Below are 22,246 nucleotides of genomic sequence, written 5' to 3'. Positions count from 1 at the left end.
TGTGAGGGGAGGGGGCTTTGGGTGCCTGTGGGGGGCTGTGTGAAGGGAATGGGTTTGGGGGCAGTGTGAGGGGGAGGGGGGTTTGGGTGCCTGTGGGGGCTGTGTGAAGGGAGCGGGGTTTGGGGGGCAGTGTGAGGGGAGGGGGCTTTGGGGGCCTGTGGGGGGCTGTGTGAAGGGAATGGGGTTTGGGGGGCAGTGTGAGGGGAGGGGGGTTTGGGTGCCTGTGGGGGCTGTGTGAAGGGAGCGGGGTTTGGGGGGCTGTGTGAGGGGAAGGGGGTTGGGTGCCTGTGGGGGGCTGTGTGAAGGGAGCGGGGTTTGGGGGGCTGTGTGAGGGGAGGGGGCTTTGGGTGCCTGTGGGGGGCTGTGTGAAGGGAGCGGGGTTTGGGGGGCTGTGTGAGGGGAAGGGGGTTTGGGGCCCTGTGGGGGGGCTGTGTGAAAGGAGCGGGGTTTGGGGGGCAGTGTGAGGGGGAGGGGGCTTTGGGGGCCTGTGGGGGGCTGTGTGAAGGGAGCGGGGTTTGGGGGGCTGTGTGAGGGGAGGGGGCTTTGGGTGCCTGTGGGGGGCTGTGTGAAGGGAGCGGGGTTTGGGGGGCTGTGTGAGGGGAAGGGGGTTTGGGGCCCTGTGGGGGGCTGTGTGAAGGGAGCGGGGTTTGGGGGGCAGTGTGAGGGGAGGGGCTTTGGGTGCCTGTGGGGGGCTGTGTGAAGGGAGCGGGGTTTGGGGGGCAGTGTGAGGGGAGGGGGCTTTGGGGGCCTGTGGGGGGCTGTGTGAAGGGAGCGGGGTTTGGGGGGCTGTGTGAGGGGAGGGGGCTTTGGGTGCCTGTGGGGGGCTGTGTGAAGGGAGCGGGGTTTGGGGGGCTGTGTGAAGGGAGCGGGGTTTGGGGGGCAGTGTGAGGGGAGGGGGCTTTGGGGGCCTGTGGGGGGCTGTGTGAAGGGAGCGGGGTTTGGGGGGCTGTGTGAGGGGAGGGGGCTTTGGGTGCCTGTGGGGGGCTGTGTGAAGGGAGCGGGGTTTGGGGGGCTGTGTGAGGGGAAGGGGGTTTTGGGCCCTGTGGGGGGCTGTGTGAAGGGAGCGGGGTTTGGGGGGCTGTGTGAGGGGAAGGGGGTTTGGGGCCCTGTGGGGGCTGTGTGAAGGGAGCGGGGTTTGGGGGGCAGTGTGAGGGGAGGGGGCTTTGGGGGCCTGTGGGGGCTGTGTGAAGGGAGCGGGGTTTGGGGGGCTGTGTGAGGGGAGGGGGCTTTGGGGGCCTGTGGGGGGCTGTGTGAAGGGAATGGGGTTTGGGGGGCAGTGTGAGGGGAGGGGCGTTTGGGTGCCTGTGGGGGGCTGTGTGAAGGGAGCGGGGTTTGGGGGGCTGTGTGAGGGGAAGGGGGTTTGGGTGCCTGTGGGGGGCTGTGTGAAGGGAGCGGGGTTTGGGGGGCTGTGTGAGGGGAGGGGGGTTTGGGTGCCTGTGGGGGGCTGTGTGAAGGGAGCGGGGTTTGGGGGGCTGTGTGAGGGGAAGGGGGTTTGGGGCCCTGTGGGGGGCTGTGTGAAGGGAGCGGGGTTTGGGGGGCTGTGTGAGGGGAGGGGGCTTTGGGTGCCTGTGGGGGGCTGTGTGAAGGGAGCGGGGTTTGGGGGGCTGTGTGAAGGGAGCGGGGTTTGGGGGGCAGTGTGAGGGGAGGGGGCTTTGGGGGCCTGTGGGGGGCTGTGTGAAGGGAGCGGGGTTTGGGGGGCTGTGTGAGGGGAGGGGGCTTTGGGTGCCTGTGGGGGGCTGTGTGAAGGGAGCGGGGTTTGGGGGGCTGTGTGAGGGGAAGGGGGTTTGGGGCCCTGTGGGGGGCTGTGTGAAGGGAGCGGGGTTTGGGGGGCAGTGTGAGGGGAGGGGGCTTTGGGGGCCTGTGGGGGGCTGTGTGAAGGGAGCGGGGTTTGGGGGGCAGTGTGAGGGGAGGGGGCTTTGGGTGCCTGTGGGGGGCTGTGTGAAGGGAGCGGGGTTTGGGGGGCTGTGTGAAGGGAGCGGGGTTTGGGGGGCAGTGTGAGGGGAGGGGGCTTTGGGGGCCTGTGGGGGGCTGTGTGAAGGGAGCGGGGTTTGGGGGGCAGTGTGAGGGGAGGGGGCTTTGGGGGCCTGTGGGGGGCTGTGTGAAGGGAGCGGGGTTTGGGGGGCAGTGTGAGGGGAGGGGGCTTTGGGGGCCTGTGGGGGGCTGTGTGAAGGGAGCGGGGTTTGGGGGGCTGTGTGAAGGGAGCGGGGTTTGGGGGGCTGTGTGAGGGGAGGGGGCTTTGGGGGCCTGTGGGGGGCTGTGTGAAGGGAGCGGGGTTTGGGGGGCAGTGTGAGGGGAGGGGGCTTTGGGGGCCTGTGGGGGGCTGTGTGAAGGGAGCGGGGTTTGGGGGGCAGTGTGAGGGGAGGGGGCTTTGGGGGCCTGTGGGGGGCTGTGTGAAGGGAGCGGGGTTTGGGGGGCTGTGTGAGGGGAGGGGGCTTTGGGTGCCTGGGGGGGGCTGTGTGAGGGGGGGTGCCATCATGCGCCCCGTGTGTGCCCCCAGAACTCCTCCAAGGCGCGGCTGCGGCACCTGGAGAGCCTGCAGGCCTTCGTGGGCGCCGCCACCCGGGAGCTGATGTGGCTGAACGAGAAGGAGGAGGAGGAGGTGGACTACGACTGGAGTGACCGCAACCCCAACATGGCGGCCAAGAAGGAGAACTACTCGGTACTGCCCTGCCCCGGGGCTGCCCCCTCTGGCCCCCGGGACCTACTCCTGCCCCCCGCCCCTCCGTGCAGCCTGCGTCCCAGGCCTGCAGTGCCCGCGCGGGTGCTGGCTCCTGCTGCCCTGGCAGAGACTTGCCTGGCGCTGGTTGGCATTCCCGGCGGAAGGGGAAGCCGGGCGCTGGCGGCTGTGGGCAGGGCTGGCCTTGGGGAGGATGCGCTCAGCGCCAAGGGGAAGCAGGGACCTATGCTCCCGTGGGGCACAGCTAGTCCAGGGGGCCGTGGCCTGCGGGTGTCCTCTGGGGCTCTTCCCGGGCTCGCTGCGAGTGTCCCAGTGACGGGGCTGCTGCCCGCTGGGACAGGCAGGACCCCAGCCGGATCCACTGCCCTGCCAGGGAGCAAGCCCCCATCCCCCAATGCCCCCGTCTGCGCCTGCAGCCCCTTTTCCTGACCCCCAAGAAAGACGGGCCCAGCCTTGACTGCAGGGCTGCTCTGCCCTGAGCTCTCTGCGCGTGTGCCCCATGTCCCCGGGGAGGGGCCTGCCCCTCGGGGGATCCCGGACACAGCTCAGGCCTGTGCATGCAGCCACTCACCTGCTGCTCCCTGTCTCTGCTGCGCACCAGGGGCTGATGCGGGAGCTGGAGCTGCGGGAGCGTAAGATAAAGGAGATCCAGAGCACGGGGGACAGGCTGCTGCACGAGGACCACCCGGGCGGGCAGACCGTGGAGGTGAGGCCAGGGGCAGAGCCCGTTCTCGCTGGGCACCAGGCGGGCGGGTGGTGGAGATGAGGCCAGGAGCAGAGCCCGTTCTCGCTGGGCACCGGGCAGGCGGGCGGCGGAGATGAGGCCAGGGGAGGGCCCGTTCTCGCTGGGCACCGGGCGGGTGGGCGGTGGAGGAGAGGCCAGGGACAGAGCCCGTTCTCGCTGGGCACCGGGCAGGCGGGCGGTGGAGATGAGGCCAGGGGAGGGCCCGTTCTCGCTGGGCACCGGGCAGGCGGGCGGCGGAGATGAGGCCAGGGGAGGGCCCGTTCTCGCTGGGCACCGGGCGGGTGGGCGGTGGAGGAGAGGCCAGGGACAGAGCCCGTTCTCGCTGGGCACCGGGCAGGCGGGCGGTGGAGATGAGGCCAGGAGCAGAGCCCGTTCTCGCTGGGCACCGGGCAGGCGGGCGGTGGAGATGAGGCCAGGAGCAGAGGCCGTTCTCGCTGGGCACCGGGCAGGCGGGCGGTGGAGATGAAGCCAGGGGAGGGCCCGTTCTCACTGGGCACCGGGTGGGTGGGCGGTGGAGGAGAGGCCAGGGGCAGAGCCCGTTCTCGCTGGGCACCAGGCGGGCGGGTGGTGGAGATGAGGCCAGGAGCAGAGGCCGTTCTCGCTGGGCACCGGGCAGGCGGGCGGCGGAGATGAGGCCAGGGGAGGGCCCGTTCTCGCTGGGCACCGGGTGGGTGGGTGGTGGAGGAGAGGCCAGGGACAGAGCCCGTTCTCGCTGGGCACCGGGCAGGCGGGCGGTGGAGGTGAGGCCGGGGGCAGAGCCCGTTCTCGCTGGGCACCGAGCGGGCGGTGGAGATGAGGCCAGGGGCAGGGCCCGTTCTCGCTGGGCGCTGAGCAGACCATGCATGGGCAGTTCTGGGTGGCACCAGCCCCCCGAGGACAGATTCAGCCTGTGACTGCGGGAAGTCACAAAACATGCAGGTGCCAGCCTGGTCACGGGGGGAGTCAGAGCCAGCCGGCCACTGGCGCGAGGCTGGTGTGTGGTAAATGGCCGCCAGGGAGCAGGTGAGTCTGGCCCAGCCCCACGAGGTTCCCCCTCCCAGCCCAGGAAGGGCCCTGGCCCTGCCCTTCTCGCCTGCCGAGAGGCTGGGGTGGTGGCGAACGGCCCCTGCTCCGAGAGCCCGACAATCCCAGTGGAGGGCCCGGGCTGCTGGTGTCTGGGGGCCCGCGCCGGGTGCACCTCCCTGCCCTGGGCTCCGGGTGCCCGTGGGCGGCTGCGGGGCTCAGCCCGGAGTGACGCTGGTTCTGTTCCAGGCCTTCCAGGCTGCTCTGCAGACCCAGTGGAGCTGGATGCTCCAGGTATGCTGCTGCATCGAGGCCCATCTGAAGGAGAACACGGCCTACTTCCAGGTAACGGGGCGGGGGGGCCTGGCCGGGGGCGAAGGAGCACCTGGGGGAGGGGTGCCAGGGGGCACCTGGCTGAGGGGAGCAGGGGGCCAGGGAGGCGAGGCGCCTGGCAGGGAGGCAGGATGCCAGAGGAGAGGTGGGCACCAGGGGGTAGGGGCCAGGGAGGAGAGGTGCCTGGTGGGGGGCGGGGTGTCGGGGGGAGGTGCGCACCTGCCAGCAGGCGGAGCACCTGGCATGGGGGCGGGCGCCCCGACTGGCAGGCGGGGGTCGCGCATTGAGCAGCCTCTGTCCTGGGCGTCTGTCCCTGCTCCCCCGCCAGGCAGGCGCAGATCCGTAAATACCCGCAGCTCTCTGCGCCGACGGGGGCCCGGCACTCGGCCGGGCGGGAGCTGAGGAGCCCTCCCCTGGCGGCTGGCCAGGGCTGGGCAGAGGGGCCCCCGCGTGGGGCTGGCAGGTGCTGACCCCCTCGCCCCCGCAGTTCTTCTCAGACGTGAAGGAGGCAGAGGAGTTCCTGAGAAAGACACAGGAGAGCATGAAGAAGAAGTTCTCGTGCGACCGCACCATCACCGTGACACGCCTTGAGGACCTGCTGCAGGACGCCCTTGTAAGTGACCTCTTCCCCCCCCACCCCCCCGCCCCGGGCTGCTGGGGGCCCTCATGAGAGTCAGCCCCCATTTCCCATCCCGTCCCCCTTCCAGGGCCCCCCCCGCCGTGCTGCGGGACACCCTCGGGAGCACCCCCTGCCTCCCTCCTTCCCTCTTGCCCCACCCTTGGGAGTGCCCTTCCCCTGCAGGGGGCACTCAGAGGTACCCCTCCCCATCTCCCCTATCACTCCCCATCCCGGACCCCCAGGAGCGGTGCCTGGCCCCGGCTTTGGAACGGTCTCTAGGACGAACCCTTCAGTGGGCCTGACCCCCGGGGGCCTCGCTCTGCCTCGGGGCAGCCGCCCAGCCACGCCGCCCCCTAGGCTGGGGCTCTGGGCCTGCAGCCCCCCACGCCGTGAGCTCCAGCGAGTCCCGCTGAGCCCGAGGGAGACTCGTCCCCCGCAGGGACCCATGCGCCTGGCCCCAGTGCCGCGCACGCCGCACTGCCAAAGGAGCCGGTTTGTTCTGTGTCTGGCACACGGCACAGGCCGGCCGGAGGGGAGCCTCGTCCCTGGGTTCTCAACAAGGGGAGCCCCCCTGCACACACCCCCGCCCCCATCACCCCGCCCCCCATCATCCTGCACTGCCTCTACCCCCGTCACCCCGCCCCCATCACCCTGCCCCCCATCACCCTGCACTGCCTCTGCCCCCCGTCACCCCGCCCCCCATCACCCTGCCCCCCATCACCCTGCACTGCCTCTACCCCCGTCACCCCGCCCCCCCATCACCCCACGCTGCCACTACCCCCGTCACCCTGCACTGCCTCTACCCCCGCCACCCTGCCCCCCATCACTCTGTGCTCTCCACAGGAGGAGAAGGAGCAGATCACAGAGTACAAAGGGCACCTGACGGGGCTGGCCAAGCGGGCCAAAGCCATCGTGCAGCTCAGGCCACGCAACCCGGCCACCCCGCTCAAGGGCCGGCTGCCAGTGCAGGCCGTCTGTGACTACAAGCAGATGGAGGTGAGAGGGCCTGGGGGCGGGGCGGGGGGCAGGATCTGGGCACGGGGACCCGGGGGTGGGGGGCAGGGCAGGGGGTGGGGGTTGGGGTCTGGGCGCGGGGACCCAGGGGTGGGGGGCAGGTGTGGGGCTGGGGGCCCAGGGCTGGGAGCGAGGGCCTAGGGGTGTGGTCCAGGGGTTGGGGTCTGGATGCGGGGACCCGGGGGTGGGGGACATGTGTGAGGGGCAGCGGCCCTGGGGTTGGGGGCCTGGGGGTGGGACCTGGGGGCGGGGCCCAGCTGCCCTATCCAGCAAGGCCAGCAGCAGAGGCTGGGGGCGCAGAGGGTGAGCCTGGCGCGGGGCACTGGCCCCGGGGGTGGGTGCAGAGGCCAGTGCTCAGGCTGGCCGGACGGGCACTGGCCTCTGGGGCTGACGCTGCCCCCTGACTGCCCTAGATCACGGTGCACAAGGGAGATGAGTGCGTCCTGATGAGCAACGCTCAGCCCTCCAAGTGGAAGGTGCTCAGTGGCTCGGGGAGCGAGTCCATCGTGCCGTCCGTCTGCTTCCTCGTGCCCCCGCCCAACAGGGAGGCGCTGGACGCCGTCAGCAGGTGCAAGCGGGGACGCTGCGGGGCCGGGCCTCGGGGGCACTCCCCATCTGGTGGGACCTCTCGGGGGCACTCCCCCATCCGGCGGGACCCCTCCCGCATCCGGCGGGACCCCTCCCCGCCCAGGCCTCGGCTCCTTTCCCCCATCCGACGGGACCCCTCCCCGCCTGGGCCTCAGCTCCCCTCCCCCATCTGGCGGGACCCCTCCCCCATCCATTGCGAACCCCTCTCCTCCCCCTCCAACTTGGCCCATCTGCTCTGGGGTCCCTTGGCTCCCCTTTCCCCTCCTCTGGATCCCCCTGCTTCCTGTCCAAGCTACTCTGCTGCCCCCTCCCCTTCCCCCCTTTGTCTGGGTCTCCCTGCTCCCCTCCCCCCACCTCTCTCTGGCCCTCTCTGCTGCCCCCTCCCCTTGCTCCCACCCGGGCTGCTCTCCTCTCATGGCCTGGGGCAGTGCGTGTCGGGGGCTTGTCTCCATCCCCCATGCCAGCCACAGGGACAGCAGCCTTTCTCCCCTGAAGCTCCGTGGGTCCCCCCAGGTCTCGTGGTGCTGCCGGGGGCTGGGCCCCGAGTCCGTGCCAGGGAGCCCTGCCTTCTGCCCAGCCACGTGGGCTGGGCTCACTGGTTCTCACTCTCCCCAGGCTGGACGTCAGCCACCAGCACGTGGTGACGCTGTGGCACCAGCTGCAAGTGGATATGAAGAGCCTCCTGTCCTGGCAGTACCTGGTCCGGGACATCCAGCAGATCCAGTCCTGGTCCCTGCTCGTGGTGCGTTGCGGCCCCAGCCCTGTTTGCAGAGGGGGGCTGGAGATCCCGGGGAGGAGCTGGGAGGGTGGGGCCAGGCTGGGAGCTGGGAAATTCAGGCTCAATCTCAAGAGAGAGCCCCGTGGCTGGAGAAGGGTCCCCTGGCCCCCCAACACCCACCTGTCGCTGGGGTACCGGGAACAGGGTGTCCCCCATGGCTGGCCTGGGGCGGAAGTTGGTCTGGGGGCTTTCTCTCCCCCACCTGCTGGTGGGACCTCTCCCCTGTCCTTGCTGGGCGTGGGGGTGCTGGCGAAGGGGGGCCAGCACCCGTCTGAGGCCGTGTGCCTGGCCCCCAGTTCCGGACGCTGCAGCCCGAGGAATACCAGCAGACGCTGCGCAGCCTGGAGACCCATTTCCAGGAATTCATGCGCGACAGCCAGGACTCGCAGAGCTTCCTGCCAGACGACCGGCTGCAGATGGAGCGCGAGTACAGGGCCTGCACCCAGAAATACGAGCACCTGCTGCACAGCCTGGAGAAAGGTAACCGGGGCCACACCCGTCCCCCCTGCCCCCCCCACGCCTCCCCCACACACACGTGTCCTGCAGAGCGCTAGTGAGGAGCTGGGCTCTGTCGGTCGCGATCACTGAACCCAGAGTCTTTTGGCAAAACACCCCAGCTTTATACTTGTAAATTCCCGCTATAGTCTGTGGATTTTGCAATGTCCTTCTGCAATCGTTAGTCCTTACGTGGGGTTAATCTTGGGGTTTTCTGCTCTTCTCTCTTATTTGTTGTCTTCCTTTGGTGGTGTTTGCCTCACCTCTGAGGTGGTTAATGCTGCTAACTTGTTTAGCGTCAGATACAATGATTGTTTCCTGCTGTCTCTCCAAGTCTCTCGCTTCTTGACCATCTGGACATTTTTGAGGCTTTCACACTCATCCTTCACCATGCACACATCCTTTACTCACACCAAGCAATGTTACAGAGAATTTCAGAGAGGATTACATTTTAGAAAGGGTGATATGGTTACTAAAGGGATTACAAAATAACCTTATACAACTTCGTTTGCAATGCAGATAAGAAACAAGCCCTTGTAGCAAATTAAAATTTTTTATTAAGATGATGTTTAAAAGAAGTGAACAGTACAGAGTTTAAGCTTAGAAGTGTCTGGTTATCAGGGAGTAACGTACAGATTATCAAGATTTCAGGGGTGCGGGTGGCGTAAGGAATACATCATCTGCAGTATCCCCGATTGGGGGTAAAAGGTTGAGGGGTCAAAGTCCAGACCTGGAGGTATGGGGGTATGTAGTCCATATACTGGCTATGTTCAGGTGTGGAGTAGAATGAGTGGATACAGTGATGAGGATTACTGTAATGAAAACTTATCCTAAAACAAAAGGTGACCATAATCAGCCATAAGGACTGTCTGGTCTGTTCCTGCCTTAACATCACTTCAGACACGGGCAGCCTGTCTGATGCGTTTTTCCCGACGACCCAGGGTCGTTCCTTCCTGCTGTCCAGTCAGGGTGGCCGGCAGAATACAATCAAATCATATCATACATCAATACATTGAATGCATACGACATGATTATCCTTTATCCTTCATTCTAAGTTTCACAAAATACAAACATAAAATCCTACTGCTACAACCAGGCCTGCCACAAAGCCAGGATACCCCTCCACATACACACACTGGGGACCAGGTCTGCGACAAGGCCATTCCCCCACGGGGCCATGTCTGCAATAGGACTGTGGCCGTCTCTCCCCCACCCCCAGCCCAGGCTGTGTCTGTGACGTGCCCCGCCCCCCAGCAGAACCCTTCCCAGGAGACCTCCCGTCCCAACCCCTCCCCTGTGTGGGGTATGCCCCCGACACCTTTGGGCTCACAGGGCCAAGCCCGGGAGACCTCTCATCCTACGGCCCCTCCCCTGTGTGGGGTGTCCCCACTGGGTCCATAGGGCATGCCCGGGAGACCTCTCATCCTACGGCCCCTCCCCTGTGTGGGGTGTCCCCACTGGGTCCATAGGGCATGCCCGGGAGACCTCTCATCCTACGGCCCCTCCCCTGTGTGGGGTGTCCCCACTGGGTCCATAGGGCATGCCCGGGAGACCTCTCATCCTACGGCCCCTCCCCTGTGTGGGGTGGCCCCTCTGGGCCCATAGGGCCATGCCCGGGAGACCTCTCATCCTACGGCCCCTCCCCTGTGTGGGGTGTCCCCACTGGGTCCATAGGGCATGCCCGGGAGACCTCTCATCCTACGGCCCCTCCCCTGTGTGGGGTGGCCCCTCTGGGCCCATAGGGCCATGCCCAGGAGATCTCTCCCTAGCCGTCGCTAACAAAGCCACTGACCCTGCGCAGGGGAGCAGGACGAGTCCATGTGCAAGAGCTACATCTCCCAGCTGAAGGATATCCGGCTGCAGCTGGAGGGCTGCGAGTCCCGCACTGTCCACAAGATCCGGGCACCCCTCGACAAGGACCCAGTCAAGGAGTGTGCCCAGCGCATCAGCGAGCAGCAGGTACGCCCACCCCCATGAGGATCCTGTGCCCAGCACATCAGCGAGCAGGAGATATGCCCCCTCAGCCCCCCGTGAGGACCCTGCACCCAGTCAGCTCTCTACTCAGACATCAGAACCCACCTACCACAGGACACTGGCCCCCTGCTGTGCTCCAGTCCGCAAGAAGCCACCCCCATCCCCGCAGCAAGACCAGAGTTATCCCCTCCCAGGCTGACCCCAGAAGGGATCCCTGCCGCATCCTGCTTCAGGCCCACGGGCTGGGCTGGGCTGGGCTCAGCCCGTCCTGTCCCTCCCTGGAGCCACCGGCGGGGTACAGCTGCAGCGTGGACACCGCCTACGCTGGGGCTCTCCTGTAGGCATAGGTCCCCACCTCCCCAAAGGTTGCCAGGTCGTTGGATTTGCCATTGTCTTCATGGCCTCAGCCAGCCCCTTTCCAGTGACCACTTAGCCCCAGCCAGCCGGGCACCATTCACATCTGGGGCTGAGCGTGCCTGAGAGCAGCCAGCCCTTTCCTCCCCGAGGGACCAGTGCCATGTGCAGGGAAACTGAGGCACATGCAGGCTTCCTAAAACCATTACAAAAACGTCACACTTGGTGACAGGGCCCCCCGTGGGATAGTGAGACGCTCTGCCGTGTCTCTGGAGCTGGGGCGCAGCATGGAATGGCTTGGCACCAGAACTGGCCTGCTCTGGGGAGGGTCTTGGGAAACCCAGCTAGTGCCAGGCCAGGCGCTAGCCTGGGGCATTGCTGCCTTCCACCGGTGAGCAGCAGGCAGGGTTGCCTGGAGTAACAGCCCCACCCCGTTCCTGCAGCAAATCCACGTGGAGCTGGAGGGTATCCGAAAGAACCTGGAGAAGGTGAGCGAGAAGACAGAGAAGGTGCTGGCCCAGCCGGAGCACTCGAGCTCGGCCCCCGTCCTGCGCTCGGAGCTGGAGATCACTCTCCAGAAGATGGACCAGGTGTACAGCCTCTCCACCATCTACCTGGAGAAGTGAGTGTGGGGCCTGGGCTGAATAGCTTCACTGTGCAACCTGGGGGCTCCTTCCAGCCCCCAGGCCTCCCCCCTCGGCCCCCTCTGTTTCAGGGACTCCCTGCAGCCCCCGTCTCCCCCTCCCCCGGACAGTTTTCCTCCAGGCTCCCCCCGATGGCAGGGACTCTGTATATGCTGTTACCCCCCCCCCCCCCATCATAATTTCTTTGCTGTCTGTCTGGAAGAGAAGCTGCTCCGGGTGCCAGGCACTGGCGGTTATGTGGGTGAGGGCTGTGAGGAGCTCCAAGGGTCCCAGCTGAGAACGGGCAGCGTGGTGCCCCCCAGCACTTGAGCCGCTCTGACCTCCTCTCCTGGTCTGGGCCCTGCGCTCGCTGCACCCGCTCCGGAGAGGGGCCTGGGCAGCCCCCACTCAGTGCACAGCTGGGGGGGGATGTCCTAGTGCTGTTCTGTACGTGTGTGGGACGCTGGGCACCCCAGCTCAGAAAGGCAGAGATGGGCAATGGGTGACTGGGGCCCAAGAGACCCCTGGTCGGGCAAGCCAGGAGCCTGGGACTGTGATGGGGGTGTAACAAAGTGGCCTCTAGCGGGACACAACTGAGAGTGTCAATTCAGGACCAATAGCAGAGAGCAGGGCAGTCACAGCCCCAGCTGGGGTTCCCGTGCACACCAAGGCAAACCAAACCAGCCAGACAGAGAGGACTTTGGTCTCACCCCACTGGCTAATCACACGTCACACCAGCAGTTCCCTTAGGCGCTCCAATTTCCCAGTATCACCACCAGTGCCCCTCGTTATGGGGACGAATGGTTATGAAAACCAATACCCCAGTAAAAGAACAAAGGTTCCCTCGATCCCAAAGGACCAAGCCTCAGACCCAGGTCAATGTACAAATCAGATCTTACCCACAAATCACGCTGTCGCCAATCCTTTCGAATCTAAAATCTAAAGGTTTATCCAGAAAAGGCAAAGGATAGAGATGAGAGCTAGAATGGGTTCAATGGAATCAATGACAGACAGTGACGGCCAAGTTCTTGGTTCAGGGTTGTAGCAGTGAGGGAATAAATGGCAGGTTCAAATCCAGTCTCTGGAGAACATCCCCAGCTGGGATGGGTCCTTCAGTCCATTGTTCAGAGCTTCAGTTTGTAGCAAGATTCCTCCAGAGATAAGAAGTAGGATTGAAGACAAAACGGAGATGATGCAGCTGCCTTTTACAGTCTCTTGCCATGCGGCCTGTGCTTCCTTTGTTCCAAAAACAAGCTGCCCAGCACATGGCCTGAAAGCCTTAGAGTTCTGTCCATAGTAAGTCCCCAGGCATGTCTCCCTTCTCTCAATGGGTCAGTTGTGTAACTGATGGTCCTTAATGGGCCACCCAGCAGGCTAGGCAGAGCTGACACCAACTTGTCTGGGGTGTCCCCCAGAAGCAGAGCACAAGTTTGAAATGCAGACAGTACGGTGCCAATGCTTATAACTTTAAATACAAAAATGATACTAAATACAGATGGCATAACCCTAACCAGCCAACCATCACCTTTTCATAAACCCCTTACTTAACCTCCTTTGTACAAGATTTGGTGCCACTATAGGACCTTGGTTGCAACAATAATTTCTACGGTCACAGTTCATGTCAGTAACGACATACGGAATAGTGACTGGGGGGCAGCGGTTGGAGTTTGCCTGCCTCACACACAGTTCTGGGGGGAGGGTTGGGGTTTGGCCATCTCACACCCGGGCCTGGCGCAGGGGCTAGTGTTTGCCCATCTGGTCTGCGGCCCTGGCAGGGAGAGCGGCTTGGGGTGTTTCCCATCTCATGCACGGGCCCCAGGGACCCTTTGCTTGCAGCACCTCTGAATGCCGTGCCAGGGAGGTGTTTCCTCTCGTGATTAGCCGGGAGAGCTCCCTGGCACATGGGGCGGGGAGTCTAAATGCTGAGGCGCGTTCAGAGAGGGAGAATGAGACCATTTGGGAGGCTCCAACCCCCCTTCTCCAGGGCAGGAGCCAGCCCCTTTCGCCGCAGGGAGGCAGGCACCACCATGGCACGGCAGCTCCTCGCTGCCTGCAGCCGCCCCCCTGGCCAGTATCAGGGACAGGCCAGCGGGGCTCATGTTGCAGTGGGCATGTCTGGGACAATGTGATGCTACCAGCCCAGTCTGGCCCCCATCCCTAGGGGCTGGTCAGATCTGTGGGAGTGCTCACCACAGGACACGGGGTGAGAGGGGCTGGGGGTCGCCCTCCTGCCCCCGGCACAGGTCTCTTCCATTCCCTGCCCTCTGCAAGCTAATCTGCTCCCCTACAGGCTGAAGACCATCAACCTCGTGATCCGCAGCACACAGGGGGCGGAGGAGCTGGTCCAGAGCTACGAGGAGCAGCTGAAGGAGGTGCAGGCTGTGCCCTCTGACCTCAAGGAACTGGAGGCTAACAAGGCAGAGCTGAAGGTAATGGCCAGGGAGGCCCCTGGCTTGCCCGGACAGGATCAGTTCCTTTGGGTGCAGCGCGGGTGTTCCCCAGGCCCAGATCTGCCTCTTACACAGACCTGGATCACACAGGGGCAGGGGCCCTGCCCCAGAGCCGAGAGAGCATGAGGGCACGTGCAGACACGGGGGGGCACTGTTAGGAGGAAGGCGGGGCCCTGGCTGGAGCGGAGGGGAGCAGTGCCCAGCAGCTGGGCAGGACCCAGGTCCAGCAAAGCGGTGGAGCTCCAGCAAGGGCTGCATTCGCCAGGAGCATTGATCGCATCCAGCCAGGGGCGGACGGCCAGGCTGCGGGGGCAGGAGCTGCCCGTCACTGACCTGGCCCCTGTGTGCCACAGAGGCTGCGTGGGCAGGTGGAAGGGCACCAGCCCCTCTTCAGCACCCTGCAGTCAGACCTGAGCAAGGCCAAGGATGTCAATGAGCGGATGGTGAGGGGCCACAGCGAGCGGGACGTGGACCTGGACCGGTACCGGGAGCGGGTCCAGCAGCTGCTGGAGCGCTGGCAGGCCATACTGACCCAGACTGACCTGCGCCAGCGCGAGCTGCAGCAGCTGGGCCGCCAGCAGCGCTACTACCAGGAGAGCTACTCAGGGCTCATCCGGTGGATCCGGGACGCCAAGGAAAGGCAGGAGCAGATCCAGTCAGTGCCCGTCACGGACAGCCAGAGTGTGCGGGAGCAGCTCCTGCAGGAGAAGGTAACGCCCGTGAGAGGGCACCCGGCGGGGCCGCCCCCCAGGGGCACCTGTGTGACGGTGCCGCCTGCGGGAGCCAGCTGAGGTCACTGAATTAGGGTGAACCCCGGTCGAATGATAACTCACATCTTACCCCAAATACACGCTTACAGCCAATCCTTGTTATCTAAGCTAAAATTTATTACAAAAGAAAAGAGAGAGCTCGTTGGTTAAAAGATCAATGTACAGAGAGACTTGGGTTCAATTCTTGAGGTCCAGATACAGAGCAGAGATGAGCTTGTAGTGGCCAAAAGTCCTTTTAGAAATAGTCCAGAGGTTATAGTCCAATGGCCATGTTCAGGGTGACTCCAGTCAGTGACTGGGGATCTCAATCCTGATGGCTTAAGGTTCCCCCTCCTGAAACCCAAAGCAGACCTGAGATGAAGAAGGATCGTGTCCCAGGGGTTTTTATACATTTCCTGCAGACATTTGGCCTGAGAAAACAATCGGCTTGGCTTTCCTTCTCCCAAACATCCTGGCAATTAGCACAGGGTCATTTATCCATTAAACAGTTCAGACACAGGTTCCCACAGCCTTCAGAGAGACATAGACAATAATACTCTGTCACTCAAGTGTCTTCCTAAATGTCAATATTCCCTTTTTGATCTTTGAATCAAAGCCGTAGCCATAGACAAGGCTTGTTTGCGGACATCACAAGACCTGAGCAAACATCTCCCCTTCTCTCTCTAACAATGCAGACTTGCATTTCAAAACTCTGTTCAAAGCTCTGTTCATTTACATCTCTTCCTAACCTGTCTCTAAAGTCCGGCCATGGGTCAGGTCAGTCTGTGAGTTAATTAACTCTTTCTGGCCCTGTCACCTTTCAATGAGATTTAATTAATTTTATTAAGGTAATGTTGAAGTAAAAAGAAAACGGTACAGAGTTTAAGCATAGAAGTTTCTGGTTATCAGGGAATAAGGTACAGATGATCATGGGGTGCGAAATTTATATTACACTCATAACGTCACAGGGTGCCACAGGGCACCCAGTGGGGATGCCCCCCAGGGACACCTATGACAGGGCACCCAGCGGGGACGCCCGTGACAGGGCACCCGTCGGGGACGCCCCCTAGGGGCGCATGGGGCAGGGGAGCTGGTGGCTTGCTGGCATGGGGCAATGAAAGCCAACTGTGGCAGGGTTCTGTTCCGCTGGCTGCTTTTCTCTCTGCCTGCCCATCGGCCTGGGTGGCTTTGCTGGGTGGGCTGCCTGGAGCCGAGGGACGAGGATGCTCCGGAGTAGGGGCTGCGATGTTCACAAGTTGTCTCTCCCCAGAAACTCTTGGAGGAGTGCGACCGGAACCGGGAGAAGGTGGACGAGTGCCAGAGATACGCCAAGCAGTACATCGACGCCATCAAGGTGCGGGCCTGAGGCTCCTCCCACAATCCCACGCTGCTTCCTGGCCTGCCAGGCTGAGCCCTCTGCCCGCAGGCTCTGCAGCAGGGGTGCTGGCGCAGGCGGCTGGGGCTGGGCTGGGTTAGTGTTTAACATGGCAGCAGAGCTGGCCTGGGCGGAGTTCACTCCCATCAGGGCCCGGTGGCTGAGCGGGAGCCAGGGTACTCGGGTGTCCCAGGAGATGAGGTTTCTGTCTAGCAGAGCCCCAGGCTGCGGAGTCTGGGTCTCTGCCAGTCTCTGACATGGGCTCTTCTCCCCCAGGATTATGAGCTGCAGTTGGTGACATACAAGGCCCAGGTGGAACCCGTGGCTTCCCCAGCCAAGAAACCCAAAGTGCAGTCTGCGTCTGACAGCGTGATCCAGGAGGTGAGGGGGGCAGGCCCGGCTTGGGGGGCTCTCTGGAGCAGCCAGGGCCAGTGCAGGGCAGATCGTGGGCAGCTGGGGCTGTGGTGCTGTGGCAGCCTGGAGGAGCTGACTCTGGACCCAAGCTGAGGGCTGCAGCCCTCCTCTGCGTATGGGCCTGGGGACTGGTGTGGGTGGTGCACAAGTGGGCCAAGCCTGGGTCAGTCCCTGGTGTCTGGCACCAAGGAGCCCATGGGAGGGGGTTGCACCGCGGACTCGTCTCCCACCCTGCCTCGGATGCGCCCACTGACCTGTGTTTCCTGGCTGCAGTACGTGGACCTGCGGACGCAATACAGCGAGCTGACCACTCTCACCAGCCAGTACATTAAGTTCATCAGCGAGACCCTGCGGCGGCTGGAGGAGGAGGAGGTAGGAGAGCGGAGGGTGGGGGTGGCCCAGGGCCTGGCATGCATCTAGCTGTGTTGGTCTCGCTCCTTCCATAACAACAAGGAACATGGTCCATGTTTACTGCCCGTCCCGCATCACTAACACACAGCCCAGGCCTCTAACTCTGTGCTGATCTGGCGGCTGGCTCTGGGTACAGCAAATTGATACTCACCAAGGGCTCTGCCTTGTCAGCCCTGCCCCCGGCGCTGGCCAGGGTCTGCCAGGGCTCTGCTCGGTCGGCGGTTAGGAGGGCACTTCCCAGATACACTTAGTACAGTCAGCGTCTGTGTCAGCATGGGGCCCATCCTGCCGCGGGTTCTCCGACTCCTCGTTTGTTCTCTGCTGTAACCTCTCTAATTCTTCATTTCCGCCCTTGGAAGAGGAGCCGCTTGGCCGGTGCTTTGTCTTGGGGGATGTTTGTGTTGGTTGGGATCTAATGGAGGGTAAAAAACCAGGATGACTCTGGGATTTCTGCACCAGGTACTCCCCTCTGCGCATGCCCCTCCTCAGCCTCCCTCTCTCCGCCTCACCCCATGGCCACAAGCAACCTGCTCCCAGCACCTGCTCACTGCACCTCCTGCTTCTCCTTCACCCCCTGCAGGAACTGCCCCCGGGCCCTTCTCCCGACCCACAGGGCCATCGGGGCAGGGAAAATGGGGGCACTAACGGAGACCTCACTCAGTCTAGGCAAACAGGGAGCCCAGCCCTTCCTCAAGATGAGGGAGGGGCCTGAGCTCAGCAGGGGCCCTCTGGCTCTGGAAGCACCAGGCCCTTGGTCATGGCTGCGCAGACATCACCCTGCTCACTGTGTAAGAGAAACAGGAGCCCTCAGCCCTCCGGATCAGCCCTGCTGCAGTGCGGAGCCCTGCGAGGTTGCTGCTTCCCTCTCCCTCCCCCCGAGAGAACTGGCAGCTGTAAATCCGCTCCCAGATGTCCCTACTGCTGGAAAGGGCAGCGTTTGCATGCGCCCTGGCGGGTCTCCTTCCCGCTCCACATGGCCGGCTTGCCTGGGCTGTTGGGAGTGGGGCAGTGAGGCACTGTAGAGCCAGCTTGGCAGCCCAGGGCAGAACGTAAAGCTCTCTCCACGGACTCTGTTCTGTCCCGGTGAGGAAAGGGTTACCCTGTCCCTCTGTTGCCCTCTGCCTGGTCTCCCTTCTCTCTCTGCTGCCCGTATCTCCCACGCTTTCTCCCGGCTCTGCAGCCTGACTGGGTTCCTCACTGGCCCCGAGATGACCGTACTTTTCTGCAGCTGTTGCTTTTGTGCTGGGGCCTGCAGAGGGAGAAGGCTCCCCTTGTGGCTGCCAGGGGAGAGGCCTGCAGTGGGCACGGTGAAGGAGGGCAAGCTGCTAGCTTCCTGTCTTCATTTGCCGTGGGCTTTGCTCGTGCTCCATTGTTTGCTCTTGCTTCATTGGTCACCCTGCTTCCTGCACAGCCGTCCCGCTTGCTGTGTCACGGTCCGTCACCCGCCTCCCTGAGCTGTACTAAGTGAGATGTAGCAGTGCCGTGTCCCCTCTGTCTGCCACACGTCTTCCAGAAGCCAACCGGGGGCTCCAGGCCATCCCCATGCCACATCCTCCACCCCGGCCCCAGGCCATCGCTCACCGGGCGTGTGTGTGCTGCTGGTTCTGTGGTTTTCGTTGTGATTTCGTCTTCTCCCTTTGTTTTCCCTGCACTCTTTCCCCTCCAGAGGGCCGCGGAGAAGATGAAGGAGCAGGAGAGGAAGAGGCTGGCAGAGGTGGAGGCCCAGCTGGAGAAGCAGAGGCAGCTGGCCGAGGCGCATGCCAAAGCCAAAGCGCAGGCCGAGGAGGAGGCGCAGGAGCTGCAGCGCCGCATGCGTGAGGAGGTCTCCAGGAGGGAGGTGGTGGCTGTGGACGCCGAGCAGCAGAAGCAGAACATCCAGCAGGAGCTGATGCAGCTGAAGCAGATCTCCGACACCCAGATCAAATCCAAGGACAAGCTGATCGAGCAGGTGGAGCACAGCCGCAAGAGGGTGGAGGAGGAGATCCACATCATCCGCCTGCAGCTCGAGACCTCCGAGCAGCAGAAGTCCAGCGCGGAGGCGGAGCTGCGGGAGCTGCGGGCCCGGGCCGAGGAGGCCGAGCGGCAGAAGAAGCTGGCCCAGGAGGAGGCCGAGCGGCTGCGCACGCAGGTGAAGGACGAGGCGCAGAGGAAGCGGGAGGCGGAGGAGGAGCTGCAGCGCAAGGTGCAGGCGGAGAAGGACGCGGCCCGGGAGAAGCAGGCGGCCCTGCGGGACCTGGAGACGCTGCGCAGGCAGGCGGAGGAGGCGGAGAGGAGGATGAAGCAGGCTGAGCTGGAGAAGGAGCGGCAGATCCAAGTGGCTCAGGAAGCGGCGCAGAAGAGCGCGGAGACTGAGCTGCAGAGCAAGCGCCTGTCCTTTGCGGAGAAGACGGCCCAGCTGGAGATGTCCCTGAAGCAGGAGCACGTCACAGTCACCCACCTGCGGGAGGAGGCCGAGCGCCTGAAGAAGCAGCAGCTGGAGGCAGAGAAATCCAGGGAGGAGGCAGAGAGGGAGCTGGAGAAATGGCGGCAGAAGGCGAATGAGGCCCTGCGCCTCCGGCTGCAGGCAGAGGAGGTGGCTCACAAGAAGACCCTGGCTCAGGAGGAAGCTGAGAAGCAGAAGGAGGATGCGGAGAGGGAGGCCAGGAAGAGGGCGAAGATGGAGGAGTCTGCCCTGCGGCAGAAGGAGCTGGCTGAGGAGGAGCTGGAGAAGCAGAGGAAGCTGGCAGAGGGCACCGCCCAGCAGAAGTTCTCAGCTGAGCAGGAGCTGATCCGGCTGAAGGCGGAGATGGAGAACCGGGAGCAGCAACGCCTGCTGCTGGAGGAGGAGCTCTTCCGCCTGAAGAATGAGATCAGTGAGGCCATTCATAAGAGGAAGGAGGTGGAGGAGGAGCTGGCCAAGCTGCGTACCGAGATGGAGATCCTCTTGCAGAGCAAGGCCAAGGCCGAGGAGGATTCCCGTTCCACCAGCGAGAAGTCCAAGCAGAAGCTGGAAGCCGAGGCCAGCAAGCTACGGGAGCTGGCCGAGGAGGCGGCTCGGCTGCGCGCCCTGTCGGAGGAGGCCAAGCGGCAGCGGCAGCTGGCTGAGGAGGAAGCAGCCCGGCAGCGAGCCGAAGCCGAGAGGATCCTGAAGGAGAAACTGGCCGCCATCAGCGAAGCCTCCCGGCTGAAGACGGAGGCAGAGATCGCCCTGAAGGAGAAGGAGGCGGAGAACGAACGGCTGAGGCGGCTGGCGGAGGACGAGGCCTACCAGCGCAAGCTGCTGGAGGAGCAGGCAGCCCAGCACAAGCAGGACATTGAGGAGAAGATCACCCTGCTGAAGAAGTCCTCTGACACCGAGCTGGAGCGGCAGAAGAGCATTGTGGATGATACGCTTAAGCAGCGGCGCGTCATTGAGGAGGAGATCCGCATTCTCAAGATCAACTTTGAGAAGGCATCGGCGGGCAAGACAGACCTGGAGCTGGAGCTGAGCAAGATCAAGAGCAGCGCGGAGGAGATCCAGCGCAGCAAGGAGAGGGCCGAGCAGGAGGCTGAGAAGCAGCGGCAGCTGGCCCTGGAGGAGGAGAACCGCCGCAGGGAGGCTGAGGAGAAGGTGAAGAAGATCTTGGCTGCAGAGCAGGAAGCCGCCCGGCAGCGCAAGGTGGCCCTGGACGAGGTGGAGCGCCTGAAAGCCAAGGTGGAGGAGGCCAAGAGGCAGAAGGAGCTGGCGGAGAAGGAGTCGGAAAGGCAGATCCAGCTGGCCCAGGAAGCGGCTCAGAAGAGAATTCAGGCTGAGGAGAAGGCCCACCTGGCTACAGTGCAGCAGAAGGAGCAGGAGCTGCTGCAGACGAGGCGCCAGGAACAGAACATCCTGGACAAGCTGAGGGAAGAGGCCGAGAAGGCCAAGAGAGCAGCGGAGGAAGCAGAGTTTGCACGCGTCAAGGCTGAGCAGGATGCGACCCTGTCCCGGCAGCAGGTGGAGGAGGCAGAGCGCCTGAAGCAGCGAGCCGAGGAGGCGGCGCAGGCCAAAGCCAGAGCCCAGGAGGATGCTGAGAAGCTCAGGAAGGAGGCTGAGCTGGAGGCCGCTAAGCGGGCCCAAGCTGAGCAGGCGGCTCTGAAGCAAAAGCAGCTGGCTGACGCCGACATGGAAAAGCACAAGAAGTTTGCAGAGCAGACGCTGAGGCAGAAGGCCCAGGTGGAGCAGGAGCTGACCAAGGTCAAGCTGCAGCTGGAGGAGACGGACCACCAGAAAAGCATCCTGGACGAGGAGCTGCAGCGGCTGAAGGAGGAGGTGACGGACGCCATGAGGCAGAAGGCCCAGGTGGAGGAAGAGCTCTTCAAGGTGAAGATCCAGATGGAGGAGCTGATCAAACTGAAGACCCGGATCGAGCAGGAGAACAAGGTGCTGATCCTGAAGGACAAGGACAACACCCAGAAGTTCCTGGTGGAGGAGGCAGAGAAGATGAAGCTAGTGGCGGAGGAGGCTGCTCGCCTGAGCGTGGAGGCGCAGGAGGCCGCCCGCATGCGGAAGCTGGCGGAGGACGACCTGGCGCAGCAGCGGGCGCTGGCGGAGAAGATGCTGAAGGAGAAGATGCAGGCAGTGCAGGAGGCCACGCGGCTGAAGGCGGAGGCAGAGATGTTGCAGAGGCAGAAGGACCTAGCTCAGGAGCACGCCAAGAAGCTCCAGGAGGACAAAGAGCAGATGCAGCAGCGCCTGACTGAGGAGACCGAGGGCTTCCAGAAACTCTTGGAGGCCGAGCGCAAGCGGCAGCTGGAGATCATGGCCGAGGCCGAGCGCCTCAAGCTGCACGTGACCGAGATGAGTATGGCGCAGGCCAAGGCAGAGGAGGACGCGAAGCGGTTCAAGAAGCAGGCGGAGGAGATCAGTGAGAAGCTGCACAAGACGGAGCTGACCACCCAGGAGAAGATGACGCTGGTCCACACGCTGGAGATCCAGAGGCAGCAGAGCGACAGGGATGCGGAGAATCTGAAGAGAGCGATTGCTGAGCTGGAGAGGGAGAAGGAGAAGCTGAAGCGGGAGGCAGAGCTGCTGCAGCAGAGATCAGAAGAGGTACTGATTTTCCTGTTCCCCCTTGCTGTCATATTAATGCTGGGGGACACCCTCTGCTTAGTGTCCTAACTGAGCTGACCATGTAGAATGGCAGCCTTCAGACAGCTGACTGCGCCCACAAAATGCCAGCCAGGGTCCACAGTTCCCTTAGCAACCGACAATCCTCCATAACCCACATGGGCTGTCCGCAGACTCGTCTCACAGCCCCCAGGGTTGTTACGGGTGACGTGTCCGAGGGGACATGGGCAAAGACCAGGGGAGGATTTTCAAAAGCACCTCCACGGTTTAGCAGCCCAAGTGCCATCGACTCTCGGGGGACTTGTGCTCCCAGGTCACTGGAGTGCTCTAGAAAACCTCACCTAATGCACCAAGTCCCTGCTCCACGGACCCCGACTCTTAGCCTTGCTCCTGCAGCTCCTGTGAGCACACGCACACAGCTCACATGTGTGTGCAGTGCTAAGGCTCCAGCTGCAGAGTGACCTGTAACTGACCCAGGAGTGTGTCTGAGCAGCTTTGCCCCACGCCCCCATCGGAGGTTGCTCATCTCTAACTGGTGTTGGCAGAGTCCATCCTCCCTGCACACGGTGTGCCGTTCTCC

At 63.5% G+C, this 22,246-nt stretch overlaps 1 protein-coding gene across 1 annotated transcript in view; it reads left to right on the top strand.

Moving 5' to 3' along the window:
- Nucleotides 1-22,246, top strand: part of PLEC (plectin) — a 41,670-nt gene that overhangs the window by 12,246 nt on the left and 7,178 nt on the right. Inside the window, exons 4-19 of the mRNA XM_074943627.1 lie at nt 2,498-2,659; nt 3,279-3,383; nt 4,674-4,769; nt 5,245-5,370; nt 6,220-6,372; nt 6,804-6,958; nt 7,594-7,720; nt 8,053-8,236; nt 10,053-10,210; nt 11,023-11,201; nt 13,493-13,631; nt 14,006-14,362; nt 15,672-15,755; nt 16,053-16,157; nt 16,464-16,562; nt 18,268-21,648. Of these exons, the coding sequence (XP_074799728.1) occupies nt 2,498-2,659; nt 3,279-3,383; nt 4,674-4,769; nt 5,245-5,370; nt 6,220-6,372; nt 6,804-6,958; nt 7,594-7,720; nt 8,053-8,236; nt 10,053-10,210; nt 11,023-11,201; nt 13,493-13,631; nt 14,006-14,362; nt 15,672-15,755; nt 16,053-16,157; nt 16,464-16,562; nt 18,268-21,648 (5,610 nt within the window). The remainder of the gene's footprint in view (nt 1-2,497; nt 2,660-3,278; nt 3,384-4,673; nt 4,770-5,244; nt 5,371-6,219; nt 6,373-6,803; nt 6,959-7,593; nt 7,721-8,052; nt 8,237-10,052; nt 10,211-11,022; nt 11,202-13,492; nt 13,632-14,005; nt 14,363-15,671; nt 15,756-16,052; nt 16,158-16,463; nt 16,563-18,267; nt 21,649-22,246) is intronic.

This window comes from Natator depressus, chromosome 2, assembly GCF_965152275.1.
Source record: "Natator depressus isolate rNatDep1 chromosome 2, rNatDep2.hap1, whole genome shotgun sequence".
NCBI classification, from domain to species: domain Eukaryota; kingdom Metazoa; phylum Chordata; order Testudines; family Cheloniidae; genus Natator; species Natator depressus.
Note: the sequence above shows the minus strand (reverse complement) of the source record. Positions and strands in the feature narration are given on the sequence as shown.